We start from the raw sequence: 24762 nt of genomic DNA, 5'->3' as shown, positions 1-24762 counted from the left end.
CTATCCATGAATCGACCTTGTTAGAGTTGAATGGTATAGATGAGTGATCTGTAATTGTTTGATTCTTCGGTACTGCATCCTTTGGCGCATGTTCTTTTGGGGTGCTGATAATCTGAAAAGGTGATGGATCCACTCTGCTACGTTGTGGTTGAACATACGTCGATTTGTCGAATGCATTGGAAAATGTTGTGCAAGTAGGAGCTATGGTAGTCACGAATGGATTAACCATAGTTGTTAGTGGCAATGTTGGATTGGGTTGAAATCCAGGTGCAGATACGTTTAGTGTGCTTGCCGGTTGTGTTGTGATTGGAGCCAAATTTTCAAGCTCCTTGGTGATTTCCTTTTGTGCTTCGTCCATTCGGAGGAATTTCCCAAGTAGCCAATCTGATCCACCAGCTTCCGAAGGGGGATTATCTTTTAGCAGTTCAAGATAATCATCGATCTTTGATTTGATGTTGTCGGTTTGAAACTTCATGTCATCCATCCATCCTTCTGTATCATCACCAAGATCTTCAAGTTTTTGGTTGATGACGTGAGCTTCTTCCAAAACAAGAATCATCGAGTCGTACAATGAGCGAATTCTGGTACGACTGCCATTCATCTTCATGATTTCCTCAATCAAGTTGATTCGTTTGGTTATTGAACCTTTCTTTCCTCCTCGTTTTCTGCGAAGACTCGATATCTTCAGATCCACAGACATCTGGTCTCCAGTTTCACTAGTGACAGACATCGTTTGGTGGTTGAATGTGAGCAGTTGATTTTGTCAGCGACGATCGAAGTTGAAAATGTGAATGGAGCCTGACCAACAAGCTCTCTGTTGATGTGTTGACTTGACAGCTAGAGTCGAAGCAGTTGTACCGACGTGCAAGCAGCGGTCTGTACCAAGGTAACGTTAGCTTGACTCGAACTGAAAACACCAGATTGTTTCCAGTTGTTGACTTGACAGCTCGAAGTTGAGGTGTGAATAGAGCCTAACCAACAAGCTCTCTGGTGAGGTTGACGACGTGACATTTGATAGACAGCGTCGAAGCAGTAGAGTTGACGACGTGACGTGTGACAGACAGCGTCGAAGCAGTAGAGTTGACGACGTGACGTGTGACAGACAGCGTCGAAGCAGTTGAGTTGACGACGTGACGTTTGACAGACAGCGTCGAAGCAGTTGAGTTGGACACTTCACAAAACAAAGTTGAAAGTGTGAAAAGAGCCTTACCAATGAAGCTCAGTTGAGTTGACGACGTGACGTGTGACAGACAGCGTCGAAGCAGTAGAGTTGACGACGTGACGTGTGACAGACAGCGTCGAAGCAGTAGAGTTGACGACGTGACGTGTGACAGACAGCGTCGAAGCAGTAGAGTTGACGACGTGACGTGTGACAGACAGCGTCGAAGCAGTTGAGTTGGACACTTCACAAAACAAAGTTGAAAGTGTGAAAAGAGCCTTACCAATGAAGCTCAGTTGAGGTTGACGACGTGACGTTTGATAGACAGCGTCGAAGCAGTTGAGTTGACGACGTGACTTTTGATAGACAGCGTCGAAGCAGTAGAGTTGACGACGTGACTTTTGATAGACAGCGCCGAAGCAGTTGAGTTGAACACTTCACAAAGTAAGTTGAAAGTGTGAACAGAGCCTTACCAATGAAGCTCAGTTGAGGTTGACGACGTGACGTTTGATAGACAGCGTCGAAGCAGTAGAGTTGACGACGTGACTTTTGACAGACAGCGTCGAAGCAGTTGAGTTGACGACGTGACGTTTGACAGACAGCGTCGAAGCAGATGAGTTGAACACTTCACAAACAAAGTTAAAGTGTGAAAAGAGCCTTACCAACGAAGCTCAGTTGATGTTGACGACGTGACTTTTGATAGACAGCGTCGAAGCAGATGAGTTGAACACTTCACAAAACAAAGTTGAAAGTGTGAACAGAGCCTTACCAATGAAGCTCAGTTGAGGTTGACGACGTGACGTTTGACAGACAGCGTCGAAGCAGTTGAGTTGACGACGTGACGTTTGACAGACAGCGTCGAAGCAGATGAGTTGAACACTTCACAAACAAAGTTAAAGTGTGAAAAGAGCCTTACCAACGAAGCTCAGTTGATGTTGACGACGTGACTTTGATAGACAGCGTCGAAGCAGATGAGTTGAACACTTCACAAACAAAGTTGAAAGTGTGAACAGAGCCTTACCAATGAAGCTCAGTTGAGGTTGACGACGTGACGTTTGACAGACAGCGTCGAAGCAGTAGATTTGACGACGTGACTTTTGATAGACAGCGTCGAAGCAGTTGATTTGACGACGTGACTTTTGATAGACAGCGTCGAAGCAGTTGATTTGACGACGTGACGTGTGATAGACAGCGTCGAAGCAGATGAACACTTCACGAAACAAAGTTAAAGTGTGAAAAGAGCCTTACCAATGAAGCTCAGTTGAGGTTGACGACGTGACGTTTGATAGACAGCGTCGAAGCAGTTGAGTTGACGACGTGACGTTTGATAGACAGCGTCGAAGCAGATGAGTTGAACACTTCACAAACAAAGTTAAAGTGTGAAAAGAGCCTTACCAACGAAGCTCAGTTGAGTTGACGACGTGACGTGGATAGACAGCGTCGAAGCAGTTGATTTGACGACGTGACTTTTGATAGACAGCGTCGAAGCAGTTGAGTTGACGACGTGACGTTTGATAGACAGCGTCGAAGCAGTTGAGTTGAACACTTCACAAAACAAGTTGAAAGTGTGAACAGAGCCTTACCAACGAAGCTCAGTTGATGTTGACGACGTTACTTTTGATAGACAGCGTCGAAGCAGATGAGTTGAACACTTCACAAAACAAAGTTGAAAGTGTGAACAGAGCCTTACCAACAAAGCTCAGTTGAGTCGACGACGTGACGTTTGATAGACAGCGTCGAAGTAGTTGAGTTTTTTGCAGTTGGAGTCGAAGCAGTTGTACCGACGTGCAAGCAGCGGTCTGTACCAAGGTAGCGTGGCTTGACTCAAAATGAAAACACCAGGTTGTCCTCAGTCGCAAAACTTGAAGTAGACTTCAAAGAAATTTGGATGTAGATAGAGTCTTACTGTTGCAATCGAAGTCTTTGCAGATGGAGTCGAAGCAGTTGTACCGACGTGCAAGCAGCGGTCTGTACCAAGGTAGCGTGGCTTGACTCGAACTGGAAACACCAGGTTGTCCTCAGTCGCAAAACTTGAAGCAGACTTCAAAGGAATTTGGATGTAGATAGAGTCTTACTGTTGCAATCGAAGTCTTTGCAGATAGAATCAAAGCAGTTGTACCGACGTGCAAGCAGCGGTCTGTACCAAGGTAGCGTGGCTTGACTCAAATCCAACCAATCTCCGTTGACCAAACCAGCAATCACCTCAATCCACCAGCCAGCAATCCCCTCGATCCACCAGCCAGCAATCCCCTCGATCCACCAGCCAGCAATCTCCGTTGATCCAACAACCAGATCTCCTTCCAAACCAAGAGTCGAAGCAGTTGTCCCGACGTGCAAGCAGCGGTCTGGACCAAGGTAACGTGGCTTGACTCGAACCAACCAAGAATAAGAAAATATGATCTTACTCTTTAACAAGAAAGCAGCATTCTTCTTTCATCATTATGCAGCTACTAATTTTGAAATCTTTATGTAGAGAATGAGTGTTGTGAGGTTGTTCAATGATTTGATATAAGTTTCTTCTGTTAAAAAACCGTTTCAAAATGTGGCGTGAGCTACCCTCACAACCTTCTCTGATTAAATGAAAATTTCCACAGCTTTTATAGCATATCAACATGTCAAAATATCTAACAATGTCATTAGGGAATACAATCATAGAAAAGAAATAGGAGGGATTTCTAGATAAGCTAGAAATCCCTAATGACTAGATAAATTACAAACAAATTCTTGTAAGTCATTTGGGAATTAATACGTGTATCAAATAAACTATTCATTTTAAATATAAACAAAATTCCGCAGGTCATTTGGGAAAATGACGTCAGTTCAGCAGCAATTAAACACAAAGGAAAGCTCCTTTGGTGGAGCGTGCGTCAAAGTCAGTAATAACACAACATGTTTTACAATATACCCCTCCCCTTAACGAACGTTGGGAAGTTCAAGTCTGTAAATCTTCGAAGCGGGTCGGAGGTATGTACCAGCATTCGTCTTTACATACGCCATTCGAATTCGATTGTCTCGTCCGGGTATTGTTTCCACAATAATACCGAGTGGCCATTGTCCTCTTGGTGCATCCGTGTGCAGGAGGACCATATCACCAACTTGCAGGTTTCTCCTTTCTTCGACCCATTTGCCTCTTGTTGTCAGTGTTGGGAGATATTCAGATCTCCATCTATTCCAGAAGTGTTCTAAGCACATCTGAATGTGCTTCCATCGTTTGCGATAGCATTTTGTGATGTCCAAATCTTTGTCTGTATTGAGTAGGACTTCTGCGTTGTTGAATCCTTTTAGCAGGTGGTTCGGTGTTAGTGCCTCTAAGTCTTTAGGATCTTCACTGATTGGAGTTAGTGGACGACTGTTCACGATATTTTCCACTTCAGTTATGAATGTCATAAGTTGAAATTCGGTTAATATTAGATTCTTCAAGGTGAATTTCATGCTTGTTTTGACGGTTCGAACTAGTCGTTCCCAGGCTCCACCCATGTGTGGCGCCGATGGAGGGTTGAATTGCCATTCAATCTCCCTGAGTGAACAAAATTCCCCAATCTTGTGCTGGTTCAATTTTCTTAGTTCTTCTTTGAGCTCGTTTACCGCACCTTTAAAGTTTGAGCCACAATCCGAGAGCAGCTTCCTTGGTTTCTGTCTGCGACTGATGAAGCGTTGGAGTGCGTTTAAAAAATCGTCAGTTTCCATACTTTCTACAACTTCAAGATGGACGCATCGGACCGTCATGCATGTAAATAGTGAAACCCAGCGCTTCAGACGTTTGCGACCTTGTTTAACGAGAATTGGTCCAAAGAAATCCACACCAGTATTGGTGAATGGTGGTTGGTTGAGTTGCATTCTGCTGTTAGGTAAGTCAGCCATCATTGGAATCTCAGGTTTGTTTTTAAATCTTTGACATTCCACGCATGCTTTGATGACTGTTTTGATTACTTGCCTTCCACATAATATCCAATATTTCTGTCTAACTTCAGATAAGGTTTGATTTACACCACTGTGACCATTCTCTTTGTGATATTTCTCAGCAATAAGTGACGCAACATGTCCTTTGGGGATAACAATTTGATGTTTTGCTTCAAATGAGACAGGGGCATTCGTAAGTCTACCGCCGATTCTCAAGATGCCATTTTTGTCCAGGAATGGTTTGAATTGATAGAGTTTGCTCTCCTTTTCAACTTCCTGTTTCTTTGTAAGGTCATCAATTTCTCCATCGAATTCTGATAGCTGAACATCCTTGATGACGATAATTGTTGCAGCTTTGATTTCTTCTGGTGTTAGGTAAGGTTTTCCTTTGTCACGTTTCTTCTTGGAATTCTCACGTTTCCTTTTAGCTTCTGCTCGAAGGTTACGGGTATAACGAAGAACCCAAGCCATGTAACGTACAATCTTGTTAAAGTTTGAGTAATCTGTGTAAGGTAACCAGGTTGAATTGTCCTGTCTAATCATTGAAATGAAGGTTTTTCTGATTTCGGTATCACCAGGGTCGATTTCTTCAATTTTCTTGTCCTTCCAAGTTGATTCGTCTGCCATTAAGAATGATGGTCCTTTGAGCCAACTTCGTTTTTTGTTTCCCTGAAGTAGTTCTTTTACGCTGAAGACTCCTCTTGTGGTAATGTCACCAGGATTTTCTTCACCATTAACGTGATGCCATTGTGTAGGTTGTGTCACTTCTCGAATTTCTGAGACTCTGTTTGCTACGAAGGTCTTGAAACGATTCCTTTCATTTGTTATGTATTGGAGGGTCAGTGTCGAGTCACTCCAAAAATGACTGTCCTCGATTGGCAAGTCAATTTCTTTGATGATTAATCTGTATAATCGTACTGCAATTGTTGCTGCACTTAATTCCAATCTTGGTAGAGGAACTTGTTTTGTTGGTGCAACTCTTCCTTTGGCTGATACAAAGCTAACGTTGATCGGTTCTGTGGTTGTTCTGAGATAAGCAACTGCACCATAGGCGTTTTCTGATGCATCGCCAAAGATATGTAGTTGAATCTTGGATGATATTGGAATGTTGTAGCATCTCTCCAACTTGAACATGTCGATAGTGGATAGGCCAGATTGCCATTTGTTCCACTTTCTTTGAATTTCGTAGTTGACTGGTTCATCCCAATTTGTGCCATTTTTCCATACATCTTGCAGTATCATCTTTGCAGTAGTGGTGAAAGGTGAAAGAAACCCCAGTGGGTCATACAGTGAGCTAACAACGCTAAGGATTCCCCTCTTGGTTGAAGAAGCGTTCACAATGTTTGGCAGGAATGTTAGCACATCTTCTTTGGTATTCCAAGTGATGCCAAGTGCTTTAGTAGAATGATTTTGTCCATCTTCCATCTGAATGTTTACTGAAGGTGATATCAATTCTTCTGGTACATTCTTGAGTAGTTCTGGGTCGTTGCTAACGAATTTGGTTAAGCGATTTCCGCCCAGCTTTGTGATGTCGATAACTTCTTTGATAAGTTGTTGACCAGTTTCGATGTTTTCTGTAGATTTTAATAGGTCATCCACATAGAACGATCGTAAGATTGTTTCAATGGTGCTTGGGTCGAAGTCTCCTAAGTGATCCCTTGCACATCTTTTTAGAGCATAATTGGCACACGTTGGTGAGCATGTTGCACCCATGATATGAACCAACATTTGGTAGGTGTCTGGTTGATCAGGTGAGTCAATATCTTCTTTCCAAAGGAACCTCAATGATTGTGTGTCCTCTTGGTTGACTTTCACTTGATTGAACATTCCTTCAATGTCTGCGGAAAATGCAAAGTGGTGTGTTCTGAATCTCATCAGTACTCCAAGCATATTGTTAAGCAGGTCTGGTCCAGTGTATAGAGCATCGTTTAAGCTTGTTCCTTGAAACTTTGCAGCTGCATCAAACACAAGACGAATTTTGCCTGGTTTGTTTGGGTTGAAGACGCCATAATGCGGTAGATACCATGTTCTTGGGTGTGCGGTAGCTGCCTCTTCTGACGTCATCTTTCTTGCATAACCAATCTCAAGATATTTGGTCATACTTTGGTCGTAAAGCTTTCGAAGGTTTGGTTCTCTTCTCAGCTTGTTTTGAAGTTGGTGGAATCTTTTCTCGGCCACAGTACGGTTGTTTGAAAGTGTTACATCTTTCTTCCAAAGCATTGGTACTTGATACTTTCCATCAGCGAGAACAGTTTCCGATTCCAGCTTTTCGTGACACCGTTTATCCTCTATCGATAGGGCTTCGTCACGGTCTGATGGGTTTGTAATAAAGTCTTGATCCCATATTCTTTGTACACAGTGATGGAGATCAGCTTCTGGTTCGATAACAATTCTGTTCATTGATACCGTCTCTGGTTGTCCACTGGCACCGAAGAGGGTCCATCCAAAGATTGTTTTGATAGCCAGTGGTTCGGAATTTTCTCCTTCCTTGACTTCCAAGGGTATGTGGACGGATGGAACGTTTGCTCCTATGAGAATTCCAATTTCTTCATAAAGAGCGTTGTGTAGTTTTATGCCTTTCTCCTCCTTCATCTTTTTCATCATTGTCGAAGGATATCGCTGCTTTGGCATGTGAAAGCTTGATTTTGGTACAATATAGCAGTGGTCGATGTTGACACCAATTCCATCTTTGTTTTCGACACGCATTGACGTTTCTTTGACTTTAGTTTTTGTTCCAATGTCATTGATTGTTGTTATGGTGATCTTCTTGTCTTTTTTCTTCAGTTTGAGTTTCTTGGCGAAGTCATCTCTGACCAAAGTGCTTTGACTACCTGTGTCCAAAAGTGCGTAGGTAGTGATAGACGAAGAATCCAGTCCTTGAAGCTTTACTGGAACGACCGATAGATACACTGTACCAGATGGTTCAACAACTTGAGTGTTTCCTGAGAATGATTCTTTTACATGTTCAGTGAAGTATTCATGTAGCGTGGTATGATGACGTTCATCGCAACCAGCGTTAAAACAATTGTTCTTTGATTTGCATTTTGAAGTAAAGTGATCCTTCTTCAAGCAGTTGTAGCAAAGATTCAACTTCTTTGCCATTTCAAAGCGTTCTGGTTGATCCAGTGATACGTATTTTGGACATTTGTGAATTTGATGCTCATCCTTGCATAAGTAGCATTTGTTGCTTGACTTGTTGTCTTTGGATTTTGTTTTTGTTCCTTGTTGTCCTGTTGGTTTTCCATCTCCAATTTTGCCAGACCAATTGATCGATGGCCATTGTCATGTGATTGATTTTGCTTCCCTTGTCCTTGTCCATTTCTTGAATCTCTATGATCTTTGTGGTCCCTGTGATCCTTTCTATCGTCATTCTTTCTTGGTAGATAAGAGTCTTTGGATGCAAGAATCCTTTCTTGAAGCCAGGCTTCCAAGTGGGTGAGATTTGGTTCACAGGATCTTCTCAGGGTAAGACAATAATCAGCCCATTTATGTAGCAGGTACTGCGGAAGTTTGGTGCAGGCTTGTCGGAGTATGTCTGTGCTGTATAGGTCGGAAACATAGTTTAGTTTTCGTAGCGTCACCAAGCAATCACTTAGTGTGTAGTAGAACTCGGTGAGCGAAGTTTGATCTCTGTTGCCAATTGGTTTATAGTCGACAATCTTTGTGATGACGGACTCTGCAATTCTTGATCGTTGACCAAACATGTACTTTATTCTTCTGAGTGCGAGGACGTAGCCTTCATGGTCATTTCTGAAGCCTTGGATCGACCTCTTGACTTCCCCTCGTACAGCTTGATGTAGATAGATGCATTTCTGAAGCGTGGTCAAATATCCTTGGTTGTGGACAAGATCTCTAAAACTGGTTACGAATTCTACGTAGCTTGATGGAGTGCCATCAAACCATGGTATTCTGATCCTTGGTAGACCTTGTTGTACAAACCATGTGGCGAGTGTATCTTCCATTTTGCTACCAGCCAGTTGATACGGTGGTTTGTTGATGTCGAGCTCATCTATCCATGAATCGACCTTGTTAGAGTTGAATGGTATAGATGAGTGATCTGTAATTGTTTGATTCTTCGGTACTGCATCCTTTGGCGCATGTTCTTTTGGGGTGCTGATAATCTGAAAAGGTGATGGATCCACTCTGCTACGTTGTGGTTGAACATACGTCGATTTGTCGAATGCATTGGAAAATGTTGTGCAAGTAGGAGCTATGGTAGTCACGAATGGATTAACCATAGTTGTTAGTGGCAATGTTGGATTGGGTTGAAATCCAGGTGCAGATACGTTTAGTGTGCTTGCCGGTTGTGTTGTGATTGGAGCCAAATTTTCAAGCTCCTTGGTGATTTCCTTTTGTGCTTCGTCCATTCGGAGGAATTTCCCAAGTAGCCAATCTGATCCACCAGCTTCCGAAGGGGGATTATCTTTTAGCAGTTCAAGATAATCATCGATCTTTGATTTGATGTTGTCGGTTTGAAACTTCATGTCATCCATCCATCCTTCTGTATCATCACCAAGATCTTCAAGTTTTTGGTTGATGACGTGAGCTTCTTCCAAAACAAGAATCATCGAGTCGTACAATGAGCGAATTCTGGTACGACTGCCATTCATCTTCATGATTTCCTCAATCAAGTTGATTCGTTTGGTTATTGAACCTTTCTTTCCTCCTCGTTTTCTGCGAAGACTCGATATCTTCAGATCCACAGACATCTGGTCTCCAGTTTCACTAGTGACAGACATCGTTTGGTGGTTGAATGTGAGCAGTTGATTTTGTCAGCGACGATCGAAGTTGAAAATGTGAATGGAGCCTGACCAACAAGCTCTCTGTTGATGTGTTGACTTGACAGCTAGAGTCGAAGCAGTTGTACCGACGTGCAAGCAGCGGTCTGTACCAAGGTAACGTTAGCTTGACTCGAACTGAAAACACCAGATTGTTTCCAGTTGTTGACTTGACAGCTCGAAGTTGAGGTGTGAATAGAGCCTAACCAACAAGCTCTCTGGTGAGGTTGACGACGTGACATTTGATAGACAGCGTCGAAGCAGTAGAGTTGACGACGTGACGTGTGACAGACAGCGTCGAAGCAGTAGAGTTGACGACGTGACGTGTGACAGACAGCGTCGAAGCAGTTGAGTTGACGACGTGACGTTTGACAGACAGCGTCGAAGCAGTTGAGTTGGACACTTCACAAAACAAAGTTGAAAGTGTGAAAAGAGCCTTACCAATGAAGCTCAGTTGAGTTGACGACGTGACGTGTGACAGACAGCGTCGAAGCAGTAGAGTTGACGACGTGACGTGTGACAGACAGCGTCGAAGCAGTAGAGTTGACGACGTGACGTGTGACAGACAGCGTCGAAGCAGTAGAGTTGACGACGTGACGTGTGACAGACAGCGTCGAAGCAGTTGAGTTGGACACTTCACAAAACAAAGTTGAAAGTGTGAAAAGAGCCTTACCAATGAAGCTCAGTTGAGGTTGACGACGTGACGTTTGATAGACAGCGTCGAAGCAGTTGAGTTGACGACGTGACTTTTGATAGACAGCGTCGAAGCAGTAGAGTTGACGACGTGACTTTTGATAGACAGCGCCGAAGCAGTTGAGTTGAACACTTCACAAAGTAAGTTGAAAGTGTGAACAGAGCCTTACCAATGAAGCTCAGTTGAGGTTGACGACGTGACGTTTGATAGACAGCGTCGAAGCAGTAGAGTTGACGACGTGACTTTTGACAGACAGCGTCGAAGCAGTTGAGTTGACGACGTGACGTTTGACAGACAGCGTCGAAGCAGATGAGTTGAACACTTCACAAACAAAGTTAAAGTGTGAAAAGAGCCTTACCAACGAAGCTCAGTTGATGTTGACGACGTGACTTTTGATAGACAGCGTCGAAGCAGATGAGTTGAACACTTCACAAAACAAAGTTGAAAGTGTGAACAGAGCCTTACCAATGAAGCTCAGTTGAGGTTGACGACGTGACGTTTGACAGACAGCGTCGAAGCAGTAGAGTTGAAGACGTGACTTTGACAGACAGCGTCGAAGCAGTTGAGTTGACGACGTGACGTTTGACAGACAGCGTCGAAGCAGATGAGTTGAACACTTCACAAACAAAGTTAAAGTGTGAAAAGAGCCTTACCAACGAAGCTCAGTTGATGTTGACGACGTGACTTTTGATAGACAGCGTCGAAGCAGATGAGTTGAACACTTCACAAACAAAGTTGAAAGTGTGAACAGAGCCTTACCAATGAAGCTCAGTTGAGGTTGACGACGTGACGTTTGACAGACAGCGTCGAAGCAGTAGATTTGACGACGTGACTTTTGATAGACAGCGTCGAAGCAGTTGATTTGACGACGTGACTTTTGATAGACAGCGTCGAAGCAGTTGATTTGACGACGTGACGTGTGATAGACAGCGTCGAAGCAGATGAACACTTCACGAAACAAAGTTAAAGTGTGAAAAGAGCCTTACCAATGAAGCTCAGTTGAGGTTGACGACGTGACGTTTGATAGACAGCGTCGAAGCAGTTGAGTTGACGACGTGACGTTTGATAGACAGCGTCGAAGCAGATGAGTTGAACACTTCACAAACAAAGTTAAAGTGTGAAAAGAGCCTTACCAACGAAGCTCAGTTGAGTTGACGACGTGACGTGGATAGACAGCGTCGAAGCAGTTGATTTGACGACGTGACTTTTGATAGACAGCGTCGAAGCAGTTGAGTTGACGACGTGACGTTTGATAGACAGCGTCGAAGCAGTTGAGTTGAACACTTCACAAAACAAGTTGAAAGTGTGAACAGAGCCTTACCAACGAAGCTCAGTTGATGTTGACGACGTTACTTTTGATAGACAGCGTCGAAGCAGATGAGTTGAACACTTCACAAAACAAAGTTGAAAGTGTGAACAGAGCCTTACCAACAAAGCTCAGTTGAGTCGACGACGTGACGTTTGATAGACAGCGTCGAAGTAGTTGAGTTTTTTGCAGTTGGAGTCGAAGCAGTTGTACCGACGTGCAAGCAGCGGTCTGTACCAAGGTAGCGTGGCTTGACTCAAAATGAAAACACCAGGTTGTCCTCAGTCGCAAAACTTGAAGTAGACTTCAAAGAAATTTGGATGTAGATAGAGTCTTACTGTTGCAATCGAAGTCTTTGCAGATGGAGTCGAAGCAGTTGTACCGACGTGCAAGCAGCGGTCTGTACCAAGGTAGCGTGGCTTGACTCGAACTGGAAACACCAGGTTGTCCTCAGTCGCAAAACTTGAAGCAGACTTCAAAGGAATTTGGATGTAGATAGAGTCTTACTGTTGCAATCGAAGTCTTTGCAGATAGAATCAAAGCAGTTGTACCGACGTGCAAGCAGCGGTCTGTACCAAGGTAGCGTGGCTTGACTCAAATCCAACCAATCTCCGTTGACCAAACCAGCAATCACCTCAATCCACCAGCCAGCAATCCCCTCGATCCACCAGCCAGCAATCCCCTCGATCCACCAGCCAGCAATCTCCGTTGATCCAACAACCAGATCTCCTTCCAAACCAAGAGTCGAAGCAGTTGTCCCGACGTGCAAGCAGCGGTCTGGACCAAGGTAACGTGGCTTGACTCGAACCAACCAAGAATAAGAAAATATGATCTTACTCTTTAACAAGAAAGCAGCATTCTTCTTTCATCATTATGCAGCTACTAATTTTGAAATCTTTATGTAGAGAATGAGTGTTGTGAGGTTGTTCAATGATTTGATATAAGTTTCTTCTGTTAAAAAACCGTTTCAAAATGTGGCGTGAGCTACCCTCACAACCTTCTCTGATTAAATGAAAATTTCCACAGCTTTTATAGCATATCAACATGTCAAAATATCTAACAATGTCATTAGGGAATACAATCATAGAAAAGAAATAGGAGGGATTTCTAGATAAGCTAGAAATCCCTAATGACTAGATAAATTACAAACAAATTCTTGTAAGTCATTTGGGAATTAATACGTGTATCAAATAAACTATTCATTTTAAATATAAACAAAATTCCGCAGGTCATTTGGGAAAATGACGTCAGTTCAGCAGCAATTAAACACAAAGGAAAGCTCCTTTGGTGGAGCGTGCGTCAAAGTCAGTAATAACACAACATGTTTTACAATACACATAACTTTCAATATAGTATGGTCTGCAAAATAAAGGGCATGAGATTGTGAGCACGGAAACGGGAAAGAAGATATTATTAGACAAAGAAAATGTGAATGTAAAATATATTTGAAAAATTGAATAAAAAGCTTTTCGGCTTACGCCATCATCAGTTATCATACAAGTAAAAAGAAAGTAACAAATTTATTGAAAAAATTGGAAAAAAAATGTGAGTAATTAAAAGCAATAAAAAATTTAAGTGACGATAAAATATATTACAGTATAGGGAATTATTAAAAAGCTATAAATATCATTAAGTCTCACGTGACTCCATTTCTGAAAAGCATAAGGCTACGAGTTTCTATTTGGTTATTCAAACTAGGTCCTTTGGTAGCAATAAAGAATGCCTCCAAGATTTTTCTTTGTGTTGAGAATTTTGACGCGTTGAAGATTGATTTCCAAACAAAAGAGTGACCTGGGTTGTTGAGTAGGTGTTTAGCGGGTTCTGATTTATGATTGGGGTTCCCATGTTCAGTCCATCTGACTTCAACATTACGATTCGTTTCCCCGATATAATTCTCTCCACAATCACATAAACCCTCATAAATTTTGCAGGAGGGATGTGGATTTTTATCCTTTAACGTGAACAAAGTATTTACCTTCCTTGTTTTCCAAAATATTGAAAGTTTATAGCGATTGTCAGTGAAATTATTGAATTTGGTGAGGAAATATTTAGACAATTTCTCGTTTTCTTCGCAGTACGGTATTTCAAAGGAGAGCTTTAGTTTAGCTGGTACTTCAGTTTGGTTAGTTTGACTCGGTTGAGGTTGTGTTGATTGTTTATCTTCAAAGGTTTTTATCACACTAGCAATGAATGGCTTGGGGAAATCAGCACGAGGAAACGAATCGTAATGTTGAAGTCAGATGGACTGAACATGGGAACCCCAATCATAAATCAGAGCCCGCTAAACACCTACTCAACAACCCAGGTCACTCTTTTGTTTGGAAATCAATCTTCAACGCGTCAAAATTCTCAACACAAAGAAAAATCTTGGAGGCATTCTTTATTGCTACCAAAGGACCTAGTTTGAATAACCAAATAGAAACTCGTAGCCTTATGCTTTTCAGAAATGGAGTCACGTGAGACTTAATGATATTTATAGCTTTTTAATAATTCCCTATACTGTAATATATTTTATCGTCACTTAAATTTTTTATTGCTTTTAATTACTCACATTTTTTTTTTTTTTTTTTTTTTCCAATTTTTTCAATAAATTTGTTACTTTCTTTTTACTTGTATGATAACTGATGATGGCGTAAGCCGAAAAGCTTTTTATTCAATTTTTCAAATATATTTTACATTCACAACTTAACATGGCGAAAATTCACTTGACAAAGAAAATGATTATCAATAAAACTAAAGTTATATTTTAGTCCCCCCTTTTTTCTTGTTTTGATAGATTCTTGCAGCCCTTGATAAAGAATCCCCTTATTTAAAAAAAATGACAAAAATCCCCCCTCTTTTAAAAGGCAATTTTTTTGCTCCCTTATTTTAAGGGGGGGGGGGCAGAAACCATGCGAAGGAATGACACCCCTGAGAAATTTCGCCAGCGCAAGGCTTGAAGTTGGCCCAGTGGTATAAGGCATTGGGTTCATACCCTGAGTATCAGAGGTTAAGTTTTCAAAGAATTAACCTCTGAAGACCAATAGTAGAAATTTTATCGCGCACATGTAAATCTAATCACTGTAGAATGAATCAAAGATGAAGAGCAAATATTGCAAATATTACCTTATTAATGTCTAGCAGACTGTATCAGTATGTAGTTTACTCAGGGTTTGGTTTACTATTTACGAATTCCCCAGAAACCTGAAGTGAGTTTCTTTCGAAAGAAATCTTTTACATGATCCCCAAATGTATATCAGTAATTACTCAACTATTAATTATGGAAATGTCACTTTAATTGAATCGAAATAATAGACAGACTTTATGTTACGATTCTCTATCACTGACTCTTTTTAAAAAGCATTGATGACTTTTTTCAGTTGTGTTTTCAACGACGGGAATAAAAATATCAACTTTGAACTTCATCCAAGATCTTGGATGGTCGTCATGGTTACTTTTGTCTTCGTTGATTGCGCGCTGAATAGAATCTCGATTCGTCGGCACAGCGTCGATATATGATTTCGACCTGTGCTTTTCACAGTATCGGGTTCACGCACTGGGGATCCCCAGTTCGAATCGGGTCAGGGTTACCTTTGAAATTTTAAAGGTTTTGATATTTCATATTTTTTTGGGTGTAGATTCTGAAAACATACGTCCAAAGTCCTGAAAAGTTGACAGAAGGGCGCTACGGGACCGTAAATGCCTCCTCTCCTAGCGCCGGACTGGGTAGGTCTCACGGCTTGAAACTTTCTGGAGACATCAAACATATCGGAGGAGGAAAGCATGCCAAATCTTATCACTCCACCGTCACCGGTCACCCAGCTACGGGCCGCGAAAGGTGCGCTGCAGGACCTTCCCGTAAGGACGATTGCCGGGTTGTACGGTGTTTTCAGCCGGTCAAACTCTCAGTGAGGCATCTCTGTTAAATGGAAAACAAGCCTGCAAAATATCTAAGACATAGCACCAAAATTGAAGACACAGCGTCCGATTAGATTTTGCCTTAAGTCGGTCTGGACTTATTACAGCACAAGACCTTCCCGTAAGGACGATTGCCGGGCAGCACGGCGTTCGCCAGAGCTCAAATTCACCATGGTGAATCTCTACCGACCAGAGAACAAGCCTGCCAATGAAAAAAATTGTTAAAGCGAAAAAAAGCAGTGCGAAAAATGTAAGTTTATTAAAGCGATGAAATAGTCAGTTTATCTAAGCGAAAAGAAAGTGAGTTTAAAAATGAGTTTATCTATGCGAGAAAATGTGAATTTATCAAAGCGAAAAAAAGTGAGTTTATCAAAGCGAAAAAAATGAGTTTATCTAAGCGAAAAAAAATGAGTTTATCTAAGCGAAAAAATGTGAATCTATCTAAGCGAAAAAAAGTTTTTATCTTCGCGAAAAAAATGAGTTTATCCAAGCGAAAAAATGAGTTTATCTAAGCGAAAAAAATGAGTTTATCTAAGCGAAAATAAATGAGTTTATCTAAGCGAAAAATGTGAATCTATCAAAGCAAAAAAAATGTTATTATCTAAGCGGAAAAAATGAGTTTATCTAAACAAAAAAGTTAGTTTATCTAAGCAGAAAAAGTGAGTTTATAAAGCGGAAAAAGTGAGTTTATCAAAGCGAGAAAATTTACTTTTATCTAAGCGAAAAAAATTAGTTTTTCTAAGCGAAAAAGTTTTCCATTACTGAGCGAGAATTTCACTTTGACCGAAGCGAAAGCTAATTTATTGAAAGCCAAGATGATATAGTTTTGCAACATAAGGCGCGTCAAAGGTTAACACCAACAAAATATTTTCTTAAATTAAATTTATATCTCAAAATATTGAAACAAAAATGATACGTGAAAAATAGAAAGAACAAGTCGAGGGATGAGCCTAAATTCTTTTTCTTTTTGAAAAATAAATAAACTCTCTTTCTTATTGGAAAATAACCACAAGTAAATATTATACATCCACTTACAGAGGAACTTGTATAGGCGTTTATCGCCTGCGTTTATTGCCTGTCACTGTTCACTCAAATGTTATGAGCTACAATGTTAAATGACTAAATAATTGATTGACAGGTTTTAATAAAACGTTCACTCGAACTTCCGCTATATGGAACATATATAAATAATGACTTTGAAGAAAAAGATCAGTGTTCCATTCCAGGCTAATGCATTTGCAATTAAAAGATCTAAAGCTTAAAAATCAGAAAAAAAGCAAATCATGATCGACAACATCTGAGTTCAGTTGTTATGAAGTAAAAAGCAAAGGTTACAATCAAATTTGGCTAGGGTTCAGAAGGCCAGGAAAGAAAGTTTGAGTCACCGCGTTTGGCTTGGCAGGGTAAAGGCGGTGAAAGCATAGTAAAAACGAGTGGTCAGGGTGTGTTGTAAGGCTTGACTAGGGTTCAGAAGGCCAGGAAAGAAAGTTTGAGTCACCGCGTTTGGCTTGGCAGGGTAAACGCGGTGAAAGCATAGTAAAAACGAGTGGTCAGGGTGTGTTGTAAGGCTTGACTAGGGTTCAGAAGGCCAGGAAAGAAAGTTTGAGTCACCGCGTTTGGCTTGGCAGGGTAAACGCGGTGAAAGCATAGCAAAAACGAGTGGTCAGGGTGTGTTGTAAAGCTTGACTAGGGTTCAGAAGGCCAGGAAAGAAAGTTTGAGTCACCGCGTTTGGCTTGGCAGGGTAAACGCGGTGAAAGCATAGCAAAAACGAGTGGTCAGGGTGTGTTGTAAGGCTTGACTAGGGTTCAGAAGGCCAGGAAAGAAAGTTTGAGTCACCGCGTTTGGCTTGGCAGGGTAAACGCGGTGAAAGCATAGCAAAAACGAGTGGTCACGGTGTGTTGTAAGGCTTGACTAGGGTTCAGAAGGCCAGGAAAGAAAGTTTGAGTCACCGCGTTTGGCTTGGCAGGGTAAACGCGGTGAAAGCATAGCAAAAACGAGTGGTCAGGGTGTGTTGTAAGGCTTGACTAGGGTTCAGAAGGCCAGGAAAGAAAGTTTGAGTCACCGCGTTTGGCTTGGCAGGGTAAACGCGGTGAAAGCATAGCAAAAACGAGTGGTCAGGGTGTGTTGTAAGGCTTGACTAGGGTTCAGAAGGCCAGGAAAGAAAGTTTGAGTCACCGCGTTTGGCTTGGCAGGGTAAACGCGGTGAAAGCATAGCAAAAACGAGTGGTCAGGGTGTGTTGTAAGGCTTGACTAGGGTTCAGAAGGCCAGGAAAGAAAGTTTGAGTCACCGCGTTTGGCTTGGCAGGGTAAACGCGGTGAAAGCATAGTAAAAACGAGTGGTCAGGGTGTGTTGTAAGGCTTGACTAGGGTTCAGAAGGCCAGGAAAGAAAGTTTGAGTCACCGCGTTTGGCTTGGCAGGGTAAACGCGGTGAAAGCATAGCAAAAACGAGTGGTCACGGTGTGTTGTAAGGCTTGACTAGGGTTCAGAAGGCCAGGAAAGAAAGTTTGAGTCACCGCGTTTGGCTTGGCAGGGTAAACGCGGTGAAAGCATAGCAAAAACGAGTGGTCAGGGTGTGTTGTAAGGCTTGACTAGGGTTCAGAAGGCCAGGAAAGAAAGTTTGAGTCACCGCGTTTGGCTTGGCAGGGTAAACGCGGTGAAAGCATAGTAAAAACGAGTGGTCAGGGTGTGTTGTAAGGCTTGACTAGGGTTCAGAAGGCCAGGAAAGAAAGTTTGAGTCACCGCGTTTGGCTTGGCAGGGTAAACGCGGTGAAAGCATAGCAAAAACAAGTCGTCAGGTTGTGTTGTAAGGCTTGACTAGGGTTCAGAAGGCCAGGAAAGAAAGTTTGAGTCACCGCGTTTGGCTTGGCAGGGTAAACGCGGTGAAAGCATAGCAAAAACGAGTGGTCAGGGTGTGTTGTAAGGCTTGACTAGGGTTCAGAAGGCCAGGAAAGAAAGTTTGAGTCACCGCGTTTGGCTTGGCAGGGTAAACGCGGTGAAAGCATAGTAAAAACGAGTGGTCAGGGTGTGTTGTAAGGCTTGACTAGGGTTCAGAAGGCCAGGAAAGAAAGTTTGAGTCACCGCGTTTGGCTTGGCAGGGTAAACGCGGTGAAAGCATAGCAAAAACGAGTGGTCAGGGTGTGTTGTAAGGCTTGACTAGGGTTCAGAAGGCCAGGAAAGAAAGTTTGAGTCACCGCGTTTGGCTTGGCAGGGTAAACGCGGTGAAAGCATAGCAAAAACGAGTGGTCAGGGTGTGTTGTAAGGCTTGACTAGGGTTCAGAAGGCCAGGAAAGAAAGTTTGAGTCACCGCGTTTGGCTTGGCAGGGTAAACACGGTGAAAGCATAGCAAAAACGAGTGGTCAGGGTGTGTTGTAAGGCTTGACTAGGGTTCAGAAGGCCAGGAAAGAAAGTTTGAGTCACCGCGTTTGGCTTGGCAGGGTAAACGCGGTGAAAGCATAGCAAAAACGAGTGGTCAGGGTGTGTTGTAAGGCTTGACTAGGCCAGTAAAGAAAGTTTGAGTCACCGCGTTTGGCTTGGCAGGGTAAACGCGGTGAAAGCATAGCAAAAACGAGTGGTCAGGGTGTGTTGTAAGGCTTGACTAGGGTTCAGAAGGCCAGGAAAGAAAGTTTGAGTCACCGCGTTTGGCTTGGCAGGGTAAACGCGGTGAAAGCATAGTAAAAACGAGTGGTCAGGGTGTGTTGTAAGGCTTGACTAGGGTTCAGAAGGCCAGGAAAGAAAGTTTGAGTCACCGCGTTTGGCTTGGCAGGGTAAACGCGGTGAAAGCATAGCAAAAACGAGTGGTCAGGGTGTGTTGTAAGGCTTGACTAGGGTTCAGAAGGCCAGGAAAGAAAGTTTGAGTCACCGCGTTTGGCTTGGCAGGGTAAACGCGGTGAAAGCATAGCAAAAACAAGTGGTCAGGGTGTGTTGTAAGGCTTGACTAGGGTTCAGAAGGCCAGGAAAGAAAGTTTGAGTCACCGCGTTTGGCTTGGCAGGGTAAACGCGGTGAAAGCATAGCAAAAACGAGTGGTCAGGGTGTGTTGTAAGGCTTGACTAGGGTTCAGAAGGCCAGGAAAGAAAGTTTGAGTCACCGCGTTTGGCTTGGCAGGGTAAACGCGGTGAAAGCATAGCAAAAACGAGTGGTCAGGGTGTGTTGTAAGGCTTGACTAGGGTTCAGAAGGCCAGGAAAGAAAGTTTGAGTCACCGCGTTTGGCTTGGCAGGGTAAACGCGGTGAAAGCATAGCAAAAACGAGTGGTCACGGTGTGTTGTAAGGCTTGACTAGGGTTCAGAAGGCCAGGAAAGAAAGTTTGAGTCACCGCGTTTGGCTTGGCAGGGTAAACGCGGTGAAAGCATAGCAAAAACGAGTGGTCAGGGTGTGTTGTAAGGCTTGACTAGGGTTCAGAAGGCCAGGAAAGAAAGTTTGAGTCACCGCGTTTGGCTTGGCAGGGTAAACGCGGTGAAAGCATAGCAAAAACGAGTGGTCAGGGTGTGTTGTAAGGCTTGACTAGGGTTCAGAAGGCCAGGAAAGAAAGTTTGAGTCACCGCGTTTGGCTTGGCAGGGTAAACGCGGTGAAAGCATAGCAAAAACGAGTGGTCAGGGTGTGTTGTAAGGCTTGACTAGGGTTCAGAAGGCCAGGAAAGAAAGTTTGAGTCACCGCGTTTGGCTTGGCAGGGTAAACGCGGTGAAAGCATAGTAAAAACGAGTGGTCAGGGTGTGTTGTAAGGCTTGACTAGGGTTCAGAAGGCCAGGAAAGAAAGTTTGAGTCACCGCGTTTGGCTTGGCAGGGTAAACGCGGTGAAAGCATAGCAAAAACGAGTGGTCAGGGTGTGTTGTAAGGCTTGACTAGGGTTCAGAAGGCCAGGAAAGAAAGTTTGAGTCACCGCGTTTGGCTTGGCAGGGTAAACGCGGTGAAAGCATAGCAAAAACGAGTGGTCAGGGTGTGTTGTAAGGCTTGACTAGGGTTCAGAAGGCCAGGAAAGAAAGTTTGAGTCACCGCGTTTGGCTTGGCAGGGTAAACGCGGTGAAAGCATAGTAAAAACGAGTGGTCAGGGTGTGTTGTAAGGCTTGACTAGGGTTCAGAAGGCCAGGAAAGAAAGTTTGAGTCACCGCGTTTGGCTTGGCAGGGTAAACGCGGTGAAAGCATAGCAAAAACGAGTCGTCAGGTTGTGTTGTAAGGCTTGACTAGGGTTCAGAAGGCCAGGAAAGAAAGTTTGAGTCACCGCGTTTGGCTTGGCAGGGTAAACGCGGTGAAAGCATAGCAAAAACGAGTGGTCAGGGTGTGTTGTAAGGCTTGACTAGGGTTCAAAAGGCCAGGAAAGAAAGTTTGAGTCACCGCGTTTGGCTTGGCAGGGTAAACGCGTGTAATGTGATTCATCAAATTTTTAGTATATTTAAAAAAGCAAAAATATTTTATAGTTCAATTTACAGTGTCTCGTTTTTGTCAGTGTCTTTTTGTCCCCAGCGTCCTTTGTTTTCCCAGTGCTTTCTTTTTCAGCGTCTTTTCTCTCTTGTGCATTCTCGTGTTTCATGCGTCGTTTGTTTTGTTCTATGTTTAAAGTCATTTATCTATGTTATCAATTATTTCAAACACTTTGTCAGTTATTATCATTTTGTCATTTAGTCATTATCTAGTAATTAATTATTTCACACGCATTTTATTTAATTATCATTTGATTTCTCAAGAGTGTTACATATTCATTGTTTTTATATCTTGTCAAACTAGTTTTTTGTATCAAATTTATTATAAAAAAGGCCAACTTTTTCTCACTCGCTACTCAGTCACAAGTTGACTATGAGAGAGTCAACATCAATATGACTAATGACAAATGACAATAATCAGAATTTCTTCAATTTCAACTTTGTATTTTCACTGGCTCACATTTCCAGCACACATTCTTGGCCAGCTGGTAGGTTTTTCTTGTTTCTTGTTTGCACTTTTTCTGTTTTCTTGTTTCTTTTTGCATAGTGACTGTTCAGGCCTTAGGTTAAGTTAAGTTAGGCTCTACTTGTCAAATACATTTATAATTCAAGGCTCAATTTATTTTGTTAATTAGAAACTTAGGAATTTTCATTCATTTTATTTTTTAGTTTGAACTTGAACCTCAATATCAATCAACGTTACAAATTCTTGTCTGTGTGTGTGCGTGGACCTACATTCAAACAGAACCCATCTCAACAACCGCTGATCGTGCAGCAAATCGTTTCAATCAATTCAATTCATTCAACTTATTTCAACTGAATCAGTCAAATCTCTCAATTTATTATCAACTTGTTCACGTTACTCAATTTACGTGAATGTCAAGACGTAATCTTCGTCGGATCGATTACAAAATACTCAACTCTACTGGGCAGCTAGTCGAGAAAGTTGCCACGTCAAAGGAGTCTTCAACTGAATTTCAAATCTACTCAACAAGATCAACATTCAACGAGATGCCATCTCAATCTGCAATCAACATCAAAGTCCTTATCCAGGAGGTAGCTGACACTATTGACGAAAATCCTGTCGAACCTGGAGCTGACTACAAAGACGTCATCGAGAGGTTAATCGAGTTACGTAAATCCATTCGTTCCAATGAACAAACTCTCGTTACTGAAACCCCCGATCCAATCTTGACAACAACCATCCTAGAGACACTCAACGTGATGAAGGATTACATCAAGGATGCTACCAGATCCAAACGTCATTTTCAAATGGTACAAGCAAAGCAGGAAAGTGATGCTGTTGACCGTAAGGAAAAATCACTTCTATTCTCAATAAAAGATTCTAAACATTCTATCGAGGAGCTTATTACTCAGTTCTCACGCCAACCAAAAGACTGCTCCAACGAGGAGTTAATGGACATGAAATCAAATCTATCATCACATATCAACTTAGTCAATGAAACTTCAAAACGTCTTGAATCCATCTCTTCAGCTGAAACCAACAATGAAACTACTACAGAAGCAATCCAACGTCTATTGGAACGGTATGATCATTTGACTTTATCAAAATCTGTGTACATCAGAGATCTCAACAAAGAAATCGATGACCGTCAAGTCTATAAGCAAAAGTTGTTTTCTGAATCCAACCTGAACATTAAACTTGAGAAATTTTCTGGATATTCAGATAGTATCGATATATATACCTTCAAGTCAAAATTTGAAAAACTACATCTCAAAACTACTCCGAAACATCTACTTGCTGATTTACTCAAGAATAACTATCTGAAGGAACCAGCCCTGAGTTGTGTCAAAACTCAAGATGACATAGACGAAATTTGGGATCGACTGAATCAAGCCTATGGCAACGTCATGCTCATCCTCCAAAGAAAAATCAACCAACTGACGTCATCAAGTTCCATTCAACGCTCCAAAGACACTGGATCAATCATTGAATCAATGACCAATATTGTCAACCTCATCAAGGACCTTACATCTTTGGCAAGGGAACATCACGTCGAGAATTATCTGTATTACGGTGGTGCAATCAACAAAGTCTATAACCTGCTTGGTGATGCCAGGCTATCAAGATGGTTAACACAGATATCAAACGTCACTCTTACACCTGAGGAGACTTGGTCAAAACTGTGTACCTTCCTCGAAGATGAGCTGAAAATCCAACACCAGAAGTTGACAGTGAAATCAAGCATTCAAGACAACAAGATCGATAACAAACGTCCAAACAATCAAGATTCATCCAAACGAACTGGATCAAATCAAGACTCATCAAAGAACAACGGGACTCAGAGGTATGGATTTTCCTTTTCCTTCCATACCTCAATCTGAGCCCATTTGCTTTATCTGTGGTGCAAAAGACGGAACTGATGAACATGTATCCACTCTTGGTCCTGGAGGCACCAGGATTCTTCAGTACTACACCTGCAAGAAGTTTGTAGAATTAAGTCCAGCTGATAGACTCTCATTACTAAGAAGCAAAAGATACTGCTTTCAGTGTCTTTTTCCAGGTGCTGATGCTTCATCACCTAAGCACAAAGAAGGGAGATGTCAACGTGATTACACCTGCCCAAATCCTATCCACCAGAAGTATCCAACCAAAAAACACGTCCTTGTTTGCAACGACCACAAGGAGGATCAAGTCAACAAAGATTTGTTATCAACTTACAAACAACGCTGTGTCCGAAGCTCCAATCTGCCAGAATTTTCCAAAAACATCAGTTTATCATTTCATGCACATGAATCGTTCAAGACGACTCCAACATCTGGTGATAAAGAATCAACTGACCAGCGTGGTATCTACATGCTACAAACAATCTCAATTGACAACACCCCATACACTATCTTCTATGACACAGGGTGTAGTGACTTTATCGTCAAACGTTCAGCCATTCAATCACTTGGTTCAAGAGCTACAAAATGTCATCCCAAGTTACGTCCATCGGCGGAGTTGGTCAAACATCATTGCAGTCATTTGGAACCTTCAACGTCAAAATCCCAATGCACGATGGCAATTTAGCATCATTCAATGGCATATCACTTGATACGATAACCGCTACCTTTCCACAGTATCCACTCACTGATGTTTACACGGAGATTGCTCAAAGCTACCACTCATCCGATCATTGTTCAACTCAACTTCCATCTGTACCTTCAAGTATCGGAGGAGATGTCCACTTCATGGTTGGTATTAGCTATTTACGATATCACCCAAAAGTCGTATATCAACTTGCGTCAGGACTGACGATCTATGAATCAGTTTTCAACAACCAAGATGGTGGTCGTGGGGTTATTGGAGGACCTCATGAGATTTTCACGAAAATTCATCAAACATTCTTCAATCAAACCAACTTCCTTGGATTTTTGAGTGATCAATTATCATTGTACCGAACTGGAATTCAAGTGAATCCAGATGTCAACAAGTTATTTTCTTACTCATCGTATCCCATCAAGCAATTCGAAGAGATAGAATCAACTGGTTCAACCATATCTTATCGGTGCATCAAGTGCAGAGAATGCAACGATTGTAAGAATTCAAACATCCCAGAGGAAATCAGCATCAAAGAAGAATATGAGCAGAACATCATTGATTCATCT

The 24762-nt window shown here is 42.2% G+C and overlaps 2 protein-coding genes across 2 annotated transcripts; one reads left to right on the top strand and one right to left on the bottom strand.

The window, feature by feature from the left end:
• Positions 1-3202: 3202 nt before the first annotated feature.
• On the bottom strand, positions 3203-9798 carry LOC136814888 (uncharacterized). The gene is made up of 3 exons (XM_067071313.1): positions 8151-9798; positions 4082-8001; positions 3203-3565 (listed from the first exon to the last, which is right to left on the bottom strand). The coding sequence occupies exons 1-3, from the start codon at positions 9796-9798 to the stop codon at positions 3203-3205; spliced, it is 5931 nt and encodes a 1976-aa protein (XP_066927414.1).
• Positions 9799-22026: 12228 nt separating this feature from the next.
• On the top strand, positions 22027-23496 carry LOC136814887 (uncharacterized protein MCAP_0864-like). The gene has a single exon (XM_067071311.1). The coding sequence runs from the start codon at positions 22027-22029 to the stop codon at positions 23494-23496; it is 1470 nt and encodes a 489-aa protein (XP_066927412.1).
• The last annotated feature ends 1266 nt before the right edge of the window (positions 23497-24762 follow it).

This window comes from Clytia hemisphaerica, unplaced genomic scaffold (assembly GCF_902728285.1).
Source record: "Clytia hemisphaerica strain Z4C2 unplaced genomic scaffold, Clytia hemisphaerica genome assembly, whole genome shotgun sequence".
Taxonomy (NCBI): domain Eukaryota; kingdom Metazoa; phylum Cnidaria; class Hydrozoa; order Leptothecata; family Clytiidae; genus Clytia; species Clytia hemisphaerica.
The sequence above is the reverse complement of the archived record's forward strand: the minus strand, read 5'-3'. Positions and strand labels throughout refer to the sequence as shown.

What these genes read in the sequence shown, in the direction of transcription:
- LOC136814888 (XM_067071313.1), bottom strand. Translation starts at nt 9,798, where the DNA reads ATGTCTGTCACTAGTGAAACTGGAGACCAGATGTCTGTGGATCTGAAG. An exon ending in CGCTTTGAAATGGCAAAGAA is followed by an intron (nt 8,002 to 8,150) that starts GTTGAATCTTTG and finishes AATCATTCTCAG; the next exon opens with GAAACACTCAAGTTGTTGAA. An exon ending in ACAGACTTGAACTTCCCAAC is followed by an intron (nt 3,566 to 4,081) that starts GTTCGTTAAGGG and finishes TTCTTGTTAAAG; the next exon opens with AGTAAGATCATATTTTCTTA.
- LOC136814887 (XM_067071311.1), top strand. Translation starts at nt 22,027, where the DNA reads ATGTCAAGACGTAATCTTCGTCGGATCGATTACAAAATACTCAACTCT.